At 47.9% G+C, this 14,542-nt stretch overlaps 2 protein-coding genes across 2 annotated transcripts; both read left to right on the top strand.

Moving 5' to 3' along the window:
- The first annotated feature begins 1,092 nt into the window (after positions 1-1,092).
- LOC122001842 lies at positions 1,093-1,785 on the top strand. The gene has a single exon (XM_042556798.1). The coding sequence runs from the start codon at positions 1,093-1,095 to the stop codon at positions 1,783-1,785; it is 693 nt and encodes a 230-aa protein (XP_042412732.1).
- A 4,495-nt stretch (positions 1,786-6,280) lies between these two features.
- Positions 6,281-8,584, top strand: LOC122001840. Its single transcript, XM_042556796.1, has 3 exons — positions 6,281-7,647; positions 7,909-7,986; positions 8,107-8,584. Exons 1-3 carry the CDS (start codon positions 6,281-6,283, stop codon positions 8,582-8,584), a joined length of 1,923 nt encoding a protein of 640 aa, XP_042412730.1.
- Positions 8,585-14,542: the final 5,958 nt, after the last annotated feature.

Genomic DNA, 14,542 nt, shown 5'->3' with positions numbered 1-14,542 from the left:
AGGCGTAGCCAGACGAGACCGAGGCTCCTCGTCAGATGAGGCGCCTGAGAGAGATGCAAGGAAAGGAAAAGCGCCGTGAGACGAGGATTCACCCGAGCGGATTAACGGGCAATTCTCACGAGGTATCATGGAAGATCCCTTACCTGGTCATTACACCCCACTGGCGATTGGGGAGTACAATGGGAGCGCCGATCCAGACGATCACTTGGCCAAGTTCGACAACGCGGCCACTCTCCACCAGTACACCGATGGAGTAAAATGCAGGGTATTCTTGACGACACTTTCAGGACCGGCTCAACGGTGGTTCACCAGGTTGCCGACCGGCTCCATACGTAGCTTCAAGGATTTTCGGGCCGCTTTCTTGCATCACTTCGCAAGTAGCCGTCGGCATCAGAAAATAAGCGTCAACTTGTTTTCACTCAAGTAAGGTCCCCAAGAAGCGTTCAGGTCATACATCCAGCGATTTAACCAAATGACGATGGGCATACCAGCAGTCTCATCAAAAGTACTGGTAAACGCTTTCACTCAAGGGCTTGTGGAAGGTGAGTTTTTCCGATCACTCATTCGTAGGCCCCCGAAGGATTTCGCCCATCTCCAAAGGAAGGCCACGGAATACATCAATGTAGAAGAGGCACAAGCAGCCCGAAGGAAGGAGGCGCCAACCAACCCTCAACAGGCGCCCGATCGAAGGAGGCCTAGCAACCACCAACCGGTCCCAGAGCCACGGGGCCACAACCGTATCCCGAGCCAAGGACACATGCAATCCATATGGAGGCCATCCAACCTAAGAAAGGCAGAAAGTGGACCCCGATGTTCTGCAAGTTCCATCAGTCAGGGACGCACAACACGTGGGAGTGCTGAGGCGACCCTAATATACATCGGCCCGAGCCCAAGGAATATAGACGTCAGTCGCCCACTCGGGACCGACATCCTGAGTGCCGAATTGATCGAAAAGTCGAGGGTCGAGTAGCTCAGGAGCCGCGGGAGCATCATGCCCGAGAAAGAAGCCCCGCCCGAGCCTCAGCCGATCGAAATAGGCATTCAGCACGAGAAGAGGAGAACAGGAAGAACACCTCCCGGGGAGAGATTGGGATGATTTTGGGTGGCCCGGCCGGGGGAGATTCCAACCGAGCTCGGAAGGGCCACTCACGACAGCTGACCATCTACGCTGTAGGATGCAGCAAGGAAAAAGCAGAGGGACCCGAAATCAGCTTCGGCCCTGAGGACCTAGAGGGGGTTGAAATCCCTCATGATGATGCATTGATCATCAAGGCGGTGATCGCAAACTACACCGCCCGCCGAACTTTCATCGACACAGGAAGCTCGGTAAACATTATTTTTAAACAAGCATTCGATTTATTGCAGATCGATAGGTCTGAGCTATTGCCCATGGCAACACCACTGTACGACTTCACTGGCAACGAAGTCTCGCCAATTAGTCAGACAAGATTGGCCGTTTCGCTCGGAGAAGAGCCCCTAGTAAGGGCGCGCACCACGAACTTCATCGTGGTAGATGCGCCCTCGGCGTACAACGTAATATTAGGCCAACCAGCTCTCAATGAATTTCGAGCTGTGGTATCAACCTACTGCCAGAAGATTAAATTCCCCGTGGGGAATTTGGTGGGCGAAGTGCGAGGGGACCAGGTAGCAGCCAGGCGGTGTTATGTGGAGATGGTCAAGGCGGATGCTAAGGCCGCCAAGTGTCCCCGATTGGAGGTGAACGCCGTCAGAGAGAAGCCGCCCTCGTTGATATACGACAATAAGGAGGAGGTGCAGATACTGTAGGACCGTTGGGCCGGCTAGGAGGGGGTTGTTGGATATCCTGCTAACACAAAAAGAAAACAAACCCTCCTCGAACTCTTTAGGCTAACACTTGCATAATTAAGTTAAGCAGATAAATTAAAAGCATAAAGAAAAGGGAGGCACAAAAGATTTACTTGGTTACAACCGATGTGGTTGTTAATCCAAGGAAGATTAAGCTCAATAAAACTCCTTCAGGCGGAGAAGCTTCGTACAGTGTTGAAGTGCAGAAAACAGAAGCTTAGACTAAAAGAGAGTGTGCAAGCACTGGATTTACAATCAGTGAGTTCGTTATTAAGCTTCTGGACCAAGGCTATATTTATAGCCTTGGTCGGGGCGCCTGGAAGGGTTCCGGGTGCCCTGGGGGGGGGATAAAACTTATCCCCCAACGTTCAGATCACGAAAATCGTGATCCTGGTCAAAATCATGGTCCGGGCGCTGGAAGCATTCCGGGCGCCCCGGAGCAAAAAGTCAACTGTGGTTGACTTTTTGTCTGGGACCACTTCTCCGTTAAGTCCCCGTCTCGGTCCGAGTCTTCTGCTCCGGATCCGTTCGCTTGGGTGATCTCTGCCATCCGGAAAAGGGCTCACCCGAACCCAACTTCTGGTCTTCTCGAGCGTGCTTCCCTCCGGCTTCTCGTCCCTCGGAATTGCCGCGTGTTCCTTCTCGTCCACCAGCGTACTCATCCGCAGTCTTCGTCCCTCAGTTGCACCCCGTGCCAACCTTCGCGCTAGTTGCGTCTCTTGCTCCCCGAGCAATCTTCCGCTCCGGCTTTCGTCCCTCGGAACCACCGCGCGCACTTCCTTCTCGTCCGCCGGTGTACTCTTCCGCAGCACCTCGTCCCTCGGACGCACCGCGTGCCGTCCTTCTCGCTAGCTGCGTCTTCCGTTCGAGTACCTGTGCTCCTAAGCTCCTGCACACTTAGACACAAGGTTAAAACAACGCAGGACCTAACTTAACTTGTTGATCACATCAAAACAACCTTGGGGTTCCAACAATCTCCCCCTTTTTGGTGTGATCAACCCAAGTTAAGCTAGGGATAAAAATAGATATAGAATAAAACAATTTATTGTAGTAATATGCAACATGATAGAAAAAAAATTAAATTACAAACATTCCATAATTAATTTTAATTTTCAATATTCAATATTCTACCTCCCCCTAGACTTATACTTTCATTTCTCCCCCTTTGATCACAATAAAAATGGGGTTTCAAGAAAAACAATCTAAGGGTTAAAGACTTAGAAAAAAAAAAATCTCTAAATCAAAAAGAATTTCTAAGTCATTAAGATCCTTTTAGAGCAATTTCGATAACTTTGAAAATTTTGCAATAATTTTCACCAAAAAATCATTTTAATCCCAAAAATTTTTTTAAAAATTTATGCAAGAAAATTTAAGAAAATTGATAGCATATAAAAATTTTCTATGCATTTATTTATTTTTACTGATACTTATATCAGCAAGTTTTAAATTTCCATTTCAATTTTTCATAACTTCTCAAATTGCACATTTTCAAATTTAAAGTCATAGATATTAAACATGCAATAATTTGTATCATGTTAGTTTCTATTATTTTTTGAATTTTAACTTCACAAAAATATTCAAATAGCATAAATTCTAACTTGATAAAATTTTTCAACAATATAAAAAATTCTTTCGGCACTGTGCAAAATTCGTTTGAAAGAATATTTTGTAATTTGCCAGAATTTTTTAACAATAAGAATTTACAGGAATCTATTAATAATAGATTTCTTAATCCGAAAATATTTTTCGATGAATCAATTTCTAATTCACAAAACTTTTTCAATAAAGTAATTTGTAATTCGAAATTTTTAGATCCAGAAAAAGTTTTCGATAATATTTCTAAATTGCATAATTCCTTCGAAAAAATATTTTGTAATTTGCAACATTTATTCGACCGAAGATTTTCTAATCCGAAAATTTCTTTCGATAATATCTCTACATTGCAAACTTTGTTTGAAAAAATATTTTGTAATTTGTAAGATTCTTTCATCAAAACATTTTGAGGTTCAAAAAACTCTTTCGATGATTCAAGTTTTGGTTCGTAAATATCTTCAGGTAATTTTTCGATTGAGTTAACCAAATGATCAGAGGTTCGAGTCCATACCTTACTTACTTCGTCGGTCGTTGGTTCTCCCCCTATTGAATTACCTTCTTCCGAAGATTCTCCCCCTTCATCGATCTCGGGATCTACTTCGGCTGTTGGGGCTGTTTCGGTAATTTCTTCTATCTCGAATTTTGATGATGACTCGATGTCTATTAAGGGGACGACTTCAATGGGTTATTCGTAGAGTTTTAAGAACTTTTCCCAAAGTTCTTTTGCGCTGTTGTATTCGCCAACTCTATCAAAGTCTTCGTTTGGTATTGCAGTTAAAATGTGAAACTCTGCTCGACCGTTTTCCATTGACTCGTCACGTTGCTTCTTGTTCCAGAGGCGTAGATCGAGTTCTTCTCCATTCGTTGCCTTTGGTGCTTCATAACCTGTTTTCATTATAGGGAAATACCAATATCAGAGTTAAGAAATACCATCATTTGTTGCTTCCAAGAAGCAAGCTCCCCCTCGAATGCTGGTGGGTAGTCGCTAGCTTCGGCCATCATTTTGTTGCTTCAGATGGCGGTTAGTCCTTCTGAGGCGTCTCGGCTCTGATACCACTTGTAGGACCGTTGGGCCGGTTAGGAGGGGGTTGTTGGATATCCTGCTAACACAAAAAGAAAACAAACCCTCCTCGAACTCTTTAGGCTAACACTTGCATAATTAAGTTAAGCAGATAAATTAAAAGCATAAAGAAAAGCGAGGCACAAAAGATTTACTTGGTTACAACCGATGTGGTTGTTAATCCAAGGAAGATTAAGCTCAATAAAACTCCTTCAGGCGGAGAAGCCTCGTACAGCAGATAACAGAAGCTTAGACTAAAAGAGAGTGTGCAAGCACTGGATTTACAATCGGTGAGTTCGTTTAAGCTTCTGGACTATTTATAGCCTTGGTCGGGGCGCCTGAAGGGTTCCGGGTGCCCTAGACTTATCGTTCAGATCACGAAAATCGTGATCCCGGTCAAAATCATGGTCCGGGCGCTGGAGAGAGGGCCCGAGCAAAAAGTCAATCTGGTTGACTTTTGTCCGGGCTTCAGTCCCGTCTCGGTCCGGGTCTTCTGCTCCGGATCCGTTCGCTTGGGTGATCTCTGCCATCCGGAAAAGGACTCACCCGAACCCAACTTCCGGTCTTCTCGAGCGTGCTTCCCTCCGGCTTCTCGTCCCTCGGAATTGCTGCGTGTTCCTTCTCGTCCACCAGCGTACTCATCCGCAGTCTTCGTCCCTCAGTCGCACCCCGTGCCGACCTTCGCGCTAGCTGCGTCTCTTGCTCCCCGAGCAATTTTTCACTCCGGCTTTCGTCCCTCGGAACCATCGCGCGCACTTCCTTCTCGTCCGCCGGTGTACTCTTCCGCAGCACTTCGTCCCTCGGACGCACCGCGTGCCGTCCTTCTCGCTAGCTGCGTCTTCCGCTCAAGTACCTGTGCTCCTAAGCTCCTGCACACTTAGACACAAGGTTAAAACAACGCAGGACCTAACTTAACTTGTTGATCACACCAAAACAACCTTGGGGTTCCAACAGATACATCCAAGCCGATCGGAAGCTACCACCTTCGTCGCAGCCGATCTGACCAGCCCGCAGAGGGAAGAGTTGGTCGCCTGCCTTCAAAGGAACCATGATGTGTTCGCCTGGTCGACACATGAATTACCGGGCGTCGATCCAAGTGTGGCGTTGCATGAACTACATGTTCGGCCAGACGCCCGACTAGTCAAGCAAAGGAAGCGCGACTTTAGCGCTGAGCAGGATTTGATTATCTGAGCTGAGGTCGAGAAACTACTAGAGGCCGGACACATCAAGGAAATTCAGTTTCCGACCTGGCTCGCCAACGTAGTGTTGGTTTCCAAGCCAGGTAATAAATGACAGGTGTGCATCAATTTTAGAGATTTAAATAAAGCCTGCCTCAAGGACTCCTACCCGCTACCCAGGATAGACCAGATGGTGGATTCGACAGCCGGATATAAGCTGATTTGCATGCTTGATGCCTATCAAGGCTATCATCAAGTGTCACTCGCGCGCGAAGACCAGGAGAAAGTCAGCTTTGTAACGACCGACGGGACGTACTGTTACAAGGTCATGCCGTTCGGACTAAAAAACACAGGCGCCACTTATCAGAGGATGATGAACAAGGTGTTTCGGAAGCAGATCGGACGAAATTTGGAGGTATATGTCGATGACATACTCATTAAGTCATTCTGATCTGTTGACCTATGTGCAGATGTGGAAGAAACGTGCTGAACGCTGCGAAAGTACGGGATCAAGCTAAATCCAGCTAAATGCCTATTCGACGCTAAAGGTGGTCGGTTTCTGGGATACATAGTCACCGAACGGGGAATCGAAGCGAGCCCGAGCAAAGTAAGAGCTCTCCAAGACATGGCGCCACCTCGCAACCTGAAGGAGGTTCAAAGGCTGACTGGAAGAATCACGGCCCTATCAAGGTTCATATCAAAATCGGCTGACCGAAGCTTGACATTCTTCAAGATCTTAAGGCGAGCGACCAAATTCCAGTGGGATGGCAAATGTGACAAGGCGTTCGAAGAACTCAAGCAATATCTTAGCTCTCTTCCCATCCTAGCCAAGCCGGTTGTGGGGGAACCGCTTTTAATTTATTTGTCGTCCACCGAGCATGCCATCGATTCAGCACTAATCGTTGAGATAGAAGGAAGTCAGCAGCCGGTGTATTTTGTAAGCCATATATTAAAAGACGCTGAGTTACGCTACACGGGGCTCGAGAAGCTTGCTTACACTCTGGTCCTCACCGCCCGAAGACTTCGGCCTTATTTCTTGGCTCCCCCTATAATCGTGATGACTAACAGCGCCTTGGGTCGAGTCCTGCTCAATCCTGAAGCTTCCGGCCGGTTAATCAAATGGACCACAGAGCTCAGCGAGTTCGACATACAATATCAACCTCGGTCGGCTATCAAAGCACAGGCATTGGCAGATTTCATCACAGAAGTACCAGACTCCGAGCCTGAATCCCCCTGGAGGATATATGTTGACGGCTCAGCCGCCCGACCAGGTAGTGGAATAGGTATCCTACTTATATCCCCGAGAGAAGACCGAATGCATTTGTCCATTCGACTAGAATATCGAGCCACCAACAACGAAGCTGAATACGAAGCTCTCATAGCTGGTCTTCAAGCAGCTCAGCATGTCGGGGCTACCAAGGTACTCTTACATTCGGATTCACAGTTGGCAGCCCAGCAACTGAACGGAACATTCGAGATCAACAGTGTGCGGCTCAGATTATATGTGGACGCCTTTAAAAAGCTCAAGGCAAGTTTCCAGGAGGTCGTTTTTCACAAGATACCTCGATCAGAGAATCAAGCGGCGGATGAACTGGCGAAACTGGCCAGCGCGGTAACGCCGATCGTCATCGGTTGTCCTGTTGAGCAGGTCTCCCTAGTGGCGTACGTTGATAGGGCAGTAGGAATATCACTTCCAGAAGACTGGAGGGCACCCATCATTAAGTTCCTCCAATCTGGAACCTTACCAGGAGATCGCGAATCCGAGCAAATTTTGAGAAGAAGAGCCGCTCGGTTCACGATGGTAGGCGAGCATTTGTATAAAAAAGCCTTCTCACATCCTCTGCTCAAGTGTGTTGGTGCCGAGGATGCCGAATACATCCTTCAAGAGGTGCATAAGGGCTCCTGCGGAGGACATCCGGGCAGACGATCGCTGACGAGGAAAATCATCCTAGCAGGGTATTTTTGGCCAACACTTCAAAGAGATGTGAGCCGGTCAGTAGCTACTTGCTTGTCTTGCCAAAAATACAGTAATCTGACTCATCGACCAACCACCGAAATGAAAACGTCAACCGTTTCATGCCCCTTCGATCAGTGGGGAATGGACATAGTCGGTCATTTTCCTATGACAACCGGTCAAAGAAAATTCCTGCTAGTAGCTGTTGATTATTTTTCAAAATGGGTAGAAGCTGAACCACTGGCCAAAATAACCGAGCAGATGGTCAAAAAGTTCATCTGGCAGCATATAATTTGTAGGTTCGGCATTCCACGTCGGCTCATCTCGGACAACGGGCGACAATTCGTGGGTCAGGAGCTTGAAGAATGGTGCAAAGGGTACGACATCGAACAACACTTCACTTCCATGGCGCATCCTCAAAGCAATGGTCAAGCCAAAGTAGCCAATCGGGAGATCCTGCGAATTCTGCGGGTTCGGCTCGATCACATGGGAGGCAGCTGGGTGGATGAGTTACCCAGTGTGTTATGGGCGTTACGAACGACTCCCAAGGAAGGAACTGGTTTCACGCCATTCCATTTAGTATACGGAGGAGAGGCGGTCGTCCCGGTGGAAGTCAGAATAGAGTCCGAGCGGGTGCTTCGTTATGACGGAGAAAATGAAGGAAGGCGACAGATGGAACTTGACATGGTGGACGAAATGCGCGACAAAGCAGCCGCCCGGCTAACCGCTTACAAACAAAGAATGCGGCAGAACTATAATCGTCGTGTAATCCCCAGATCCTTCCAGGTGGGTGACCTAGTTTGGAAAAGGGTCAAGCCGGTCGGAGACGTCAAAAAACTAGAAGCCCCATGGACGGGTCCATTCAAGGTCATAGAAAGGCTGTGGTCGGGGACATACTACTTAGAAGATGCGGAGGGAAGGAAGTTGGATAGACCGTGGAGCGCAAATCACCTCCAACCTTACAGAGCTGGATGAGAGGCAAGTGAATAAATTTATGTACACATGCATGTATGTATGATTCCTTGAACGCAGGAAGAAAACAATCGGATTGCTCCCAAACTCCTTCCCATTAAAACGCAACCCTCGCGTCATCGACGGTCGAGCGGCGACCTTAAACCCTCGCGTCATCGACGATCGAGCGGCGACCTTAAACCCTCGCGTCATCGACGGTCGAGCGGCGACCTTAAACCCTCGCTCCATCGGCGGTCGAGTGGAGATTTTCAGCGCTTGTGGGATCGATCGACAAGTAAAAGCAAGACGATCGACTAAGTACATTCAAAGACGAGCATAATATTGAAGAAAATCATCACAGATAATATATAAACAAGTCACAAGAGTTTGCGCCAACCAGATACACACGGTGGCCGACTGATACAATCCAAAACATCACTTAGTGAATAATGGGTGTTCGAGGGTTCACTCCAAATAATCCAAAGCATCGTCGGGAATGGAGGCATTAAGCTGGTCGCGATCAATCGTGGAGCTGGGCAGATTGGCAGGTAGATGCCCTTTTTTCTTGAGTTGGTCAAAAATGTTCTCCACGGCGCAGCCGAAGAGTCGGAGAGCACGGTTGACAAACTTATCCACGAAAGTGTCGGACCGGATGTAAGCCACCTTCATCTTTTCGAAGCGGCTGGGCTCATTTTCTTTGTAGGTCTCCAGGGCCGACCGGGCGCTTTCTAGATCCGCCTTCACCATCGCAAGGTCGGCGTCCTTGTCGGACAACTGGCTTCTCAAAGTAGCCTCCTCAGACTCGCGAGCCTGTTGCTAAGATAACAGCAGACCTTCAACATTTTTTAACTTGTCTTCGGTTTGCTTTAATTTTTGCTCGAGAGCCCGGGCTTCCACATTCTTCTTCTCCAAATCCTCAACAGCCCTTTGCTTTCGGTTGGTGGCCAGGGTAATCTTGCCCTCAAAGGTGGATATCTCTTTCTTAAATCGGTCAATGTACCCGACTTGCTTAGCGCTCTTGCCCCGCTCGGCAGCCAGTAGTTCCTCGCTCTTAGCCAGGTCGGCCTGCAGTTGAGCCACCTGGGTGTCGTTTAAACCATGAGTGGTTCCCGATTGGCCGGGTGCTTCCTGTAACCGTTTCAACTCATCCTCCACGAAGGCGAGCCTCTGGCTCATAGCCAGGCCGTCTACCCAAAACTATGGAAGTCAAAAGCAGTAGCAGAAGTGGGTCATAAGCAAGGCTAAATTAATAAAAGCAAAAGTCAAAAGCGAAGCTTACCCCGGTAATCTGCTTGGTATAACTGTTTGCTAACATTCCTGGAGGAGCGGCAGCCGCCCGGGCGCGGGCATCTTCCCATATTTCCGCTAACTGGCCTTTGATGATAATCCAGTGTTCAGTATGGTCAGCTGAGCCGCCTGGCGCTGAAAGGTCTTCAGTCGGAAGGTGTAGCGTAGCCGTTACGTGTCTTCAACGAGCCGTGGCCGGATGGGAGGAAACCGATCGGCCTGCACGAGAGGAGGGGGGTACGGGGTTGATGCTTGACCTCAGGATGCGGCCTTGAGCCGATAAGGGCGACAGGCTAGTGGCGAGAGAGTCGACGAGGGGGTCCGAAGGTGTGCGGTCGGACGAGACGGGGACGACATCCGACGACATTGGGCCAGAAGCGCCGGTCCGATCGGCTACCCTTTCAGCTGAAGACGCCGAGCGAGCAGCTTGTTTTGCCCGCCGCCTCTTACGTGCATTCTCGAGCGGTGCCTCAGATTGAGAGCCCTCCTCCGGAACCAGTTGAGCCGTCGTAGGCTCTCCGATTGGCTCTTCCCCGCCGCTGAGCCGACCGACACTACATTCGACTCCCCTCCCGCTTCCTGAGTAAGCCCTGGAGTGGGTATTGGCTGCTCGGGAAGATCTGACGGTTGAAACCCCCGCTCGGCCAGGACTTCAACCACTACCTTATCAATATCGGCATTAGTGAGTTTTGATTACCCGATCAAGCGCACCCTCATCATGATGTCAGCTGCAAAATAAGAGGAGAAATCAGTTAGATAAAGAAGAAAAAGATAAGGGGATTATGTACCTAGGTTGACTGGCTCGGATGGGCTAATCGGGCTAAGGCCGAAAAGGGCCAAAACTCCTTCCTCCAGCAGCTTGTGAATGTTGAACTTCTGGCCGGGCAGCATGGAAGCAGCAAACAAATAAGTAGGAGTATTCTTGTACTGAGGCAAGGAGGGTTGAGGACCCAGAGAAAGTTGCCAAGTGGTCTGGAAAGAGGGCCGATCGGGGAAGAGTACGTAGAAGAAAGATTCTCTCCAATGTTTATTGGAGGAAGACATCCTATCAAAAAAGACCAAGCCCGGTCGAGCTTGTAAAAGGAAAGTGCCTGGCTGATCGGATAGCTTGGGGTAATAAAAAAAAGTGGAAGATCGAAGGGGTTAGAGGAATGCGATGTAGTCGGAACAAGATAATTACCCCGCACAGGAGGCGAAAGGAGTTGGGAACTAGCTGAGAAGGGGATAGACCGAAGTATCTGCAAACATCGAGGATGAAGGGATGAAGTGGAAGCCGCAGACCGACAGTAAATTGGTCGCGGAAAAAGTAGACACAGCCGGTTGGCGGAGCGGAAGGACGATCGGTGGCTAGTGGGACATGTATCTCATAGCCAGGAGGATGTTCAAAAGTGTTGGCTAGGGTTCGGACATCATCTTCATCAAACCGTAACTCCATAGTCTCATACCAAGGACCCGAAGAAGAAGAAGGATGTGATGTACTAGCCATAATAAAAGGGAGAGAATGAGAAGAGTCGGGAGAAAGTGCAAAAGGAAAAAGAAAGCAGAAGCAAGAGCAGAAGCCCACCGGAAAATCACAAAGGACCAAGCAGTAAGGCGTTATGGAAGAAGGTAATGGACTCACCCGGAATAGGAATGACAGGAAGCAGGAAGATTTGCTGGAGGACGTGAGGGGTTCGCCGAAGAACACGGGAAAAATCGTTGAAGGAGCACGAACGAGGTCGTCGGAAACGAAAGCAAGAAAAAGAGGAGATGGCGGCGATGAGCTTATAAAAACCAAGAGACTTCGCTCATCCGTTCGATCAACAGCACAGACACCTAGAAGTAGATCCAGCCGTTTAAAATTCAAATGAACCCAAAGGTCACATCCCAGCCTGTCGCCTCAAACGTGCGCCGTCAGGGAGGGATGCGTGGCGTGCATCGATAGGGCAGTCATCGGGATAATTAAAGAGGCATGCGACACATTAATGCGCCAGAATGATACGGTTCCCTAGAGATTTCGCGGAGATTACCTAGGCAACGGCCTCATAAGCTGGTCAAACAAGTTATGCAGCTCGGGCAGTCCTCCGTTCCTACCGATTGGCCTGCCAAGAGCAATTTGTCTAAAGGAGAACCAAGGCCAGGTAACCGAGTGCTGGCCAAGGGTCACAGTCGACCCGGCGAAAGAGGTCTTCTCGCACCAGTTGGTCCAGTCAGTCGGACTTATGGTCTCCTTCGACTAGACTTAAAGGGGAGGCATGTGATCCGGCGATGGCATAAGGGGGGCCCCTTCGCTGAGGAGGTTCAACGATCGGATGATCGTCGAAGTCAAAGGAGAGCCAGCTAAAGACAAGCCGGGCGGTTAGCCCATGTGGCCAAGCGGCCGGATAAGCTCGCGATGGTAAGGCCGAGCCCACAACCTGACCAGGCTAAAGAGTTCAAAGAAGTCGAGCTAAATCTAGGACGAGCCGAGAGAATGAAGCCCAATCCGAGCGGAATATATATATATATATATATATAGAATGTCAAAGAGCGAGCTGGCCAGATAGATCAAAGGAAGTACCATCAGATTGGCGGCTGACATTTGAGAAGAGGAGGGAAATATGCCTTAAGCATCCTTTTGGGAGTCAATGCCGCTGGCTGACGGCGCGAATGGACAGGAAATCGTACGGACGAAGATTGCGCCGCCCTAGCGTAAATGCGTTTGCCCCTTTAGGGTAAGGTGTCAGGGATCCTTTCCCAAGGTTGACTATTGAGAAAAACGTGGGAAGTCACGTCCGCCCCGGAAGTGTGCAGTCAACCCATTGAAGCTCTATATAAGAAGAGGAGTGGTTATCCGCGGAGGTACGCGCAATACGTCTTTAATCACCACTATTTCACTTCTTTATTCCTTTCGCTTTTCTTCGGGCCGATTGTGTGACTTGAGCGTCGGAGGGTCGTCGCCGGGAACCCCCTCCCGGCTTGGCACTAACGACTTGTGATTGCAGGAGCGAGGCGTTTCCGCCACCCGCGGAGATCCACATCAGCGGTACTTCCCGGCAGCCATCCACTCAGCTTCGGGGCAGGATCAACATCATTGCTATCTAAGTTACAAGAATGTTGAGATCCAACATCACCTTTGTGACTACTAATTGTGACTCTCACAATATATGACAATGTCCTTCTATCATTGACATCTAGATTAATCAATTAAGGCATAGACCGTGTCATCCTCTAATCAATCTATATCTTGAACTCCAAGTAGACTCACTCTAATCAAATGAGCTCAATATCTCATATTGACTCATTTGGGCATGGCCATGCACTTAGTGGTCTCACTCTATCAAGAATCATAATGTCACTCCCGTCATATAGGAGGGATAAATCTCATCTACATCACTCACATCCCTCCGCATAATTTGTTACATACCCAGTAATCACCTTTATAGTTCACCCAGTTACGGGTGATGTTTAACGAAGCCAAAGTATTCAACTTCTTATGTAGGGAACTATGGTGACTTCAGGTCCAAGGACTGATAGTCATACTAATAGTCACATGAGAAAGTATATGACACTCATATAACGATCCATGATACTTTCTCATGACGGGTCATTTAGTATACATTCTCCAATACATATCCATGTGTCAACTTGATATCTCTATATCAATGACTTGTGAGATAAAGTCATCAAGTTGACATACATGCTAGTCTCATCGCATTAACATTGTCCCTGAATGTTAATACTTGACTAGGAATGATTAAGAGTAGTGTTCTCTATATCATCTCACTATCGATTCAACCAATCGATTGATATAGATAAGAACCTTCTACTCAAAGACGTTATTATACTTAGTTATTTGGCACCAATACAAGTAAGTATAATAACCATAAAGAAATATCTTTATTAATATGTATATAGGAATATGATACATCGAGTCCATAAAATAATCATCACATGATTGGCTCTAGGGCTCTAACTAACAATCTCCCACTAGCACTAGTGTCAATCAGTGTAGGCTCTAAGCCCCAATGACCAAGTGTAACCATCATGCTTTCTCTGTGCCAAATCCTTGGTCAAGGGATCAGCGATGTTAGCCTCTGTCGGTACTCTGCAAATCTTCACATCTCCTCTATCGATGATCCCTCGAATGAGATGGAAGCATTGTAGTATGTGTTTGATCCGCTGGTGTGAGCGAGGTTCCTTAGCCTGTGCAATTGCTTCATTGTTGTCACAATAGAGCTCTATAGGATCGGCTATGCTAGGAACCACCCCAAGCTCAGTAATGAACTTACGGATCGAAACTGCCTCCTTTGCTGCTTCTGATATAACAATATACTCGGCCTCTATTGTAGAATCAGCAACTGTGTCCTGCTTCGAAATCTTCCAGCTCACAGCACCACCATTCAAGCAAAACACGAACTCAGACTGCGATCTATAATCATCCTAGTCAATTTGGAAGCTGGCATCACTATAACCCTTTATAGCTAGCTCGTCATCGCATCCATATATCAAGAAATATTCTTTAGTCCTTCTCAAGTACTTAAGAATATTCTTGACTGCTATCCAGTGACTTTCACCTGGATCTGACTGGTATCTGCTCGTCATGCTCAAAGCATACGAAACATCAGGGCGAGTACATAGCATGGTGTACATGATAGATCCTATGGCTGAAGCATAAGGGATCTTATCCATGCGACATCTCTCCTCTGTAGAAGAGGGACTCTCAGTCTTCGAAAG

The sequence above is a fragment of the Zingiber officinale genome, chromosome 7A, assembly GCF_018446385.1.
Source record: "Zingiber officinale cultivar Zhangliang chromosome 7A, Zo_v1.1, whole genome shotgun sequence".
NCBI lineage: Eukaryota > Viridiplantae > Streptophyta > Magnoliopsida > Zingiberales > Zingiberaceae > Zingiber > Zingiber officinale.
This window is presented reverse-complemented; position numbering and strand designations above follow the sequence as displayed.

Excerpts from the sequence above, each read along its gene's own strand:
- LOC122001842 (XM_042556798.1), top strand. The coding sequence starts at position 1,093 with ATGATTTTGGGTGGCCCGGCCGGGGGAGATTCCAACCGAGCTCGGAAG.
- LOC122001840 (XM_042556796.1), top strand. The coding sequence starts at position 6,281 with ATGGCGCCACCTCGCAACCTGAAGGAGGTTCAAAGGCTGACTGGAAGA. Across the intron at positions 7,648-7,908 it reads CTTCAAAGAGATGTGAGCCG|GTTCGGCATTCCACGTCGGC; the intron begins GTCAGTAGCTAC and ends TATAATTTGTAG. Across the intron at positions 7,987-8,106 it reads CTTGAAGAATGGTGCAAAGG|CTGGGTGGATGAGTTACCCA; the intron begins GTACGACATCGA and ends CATGGGAGGCAG.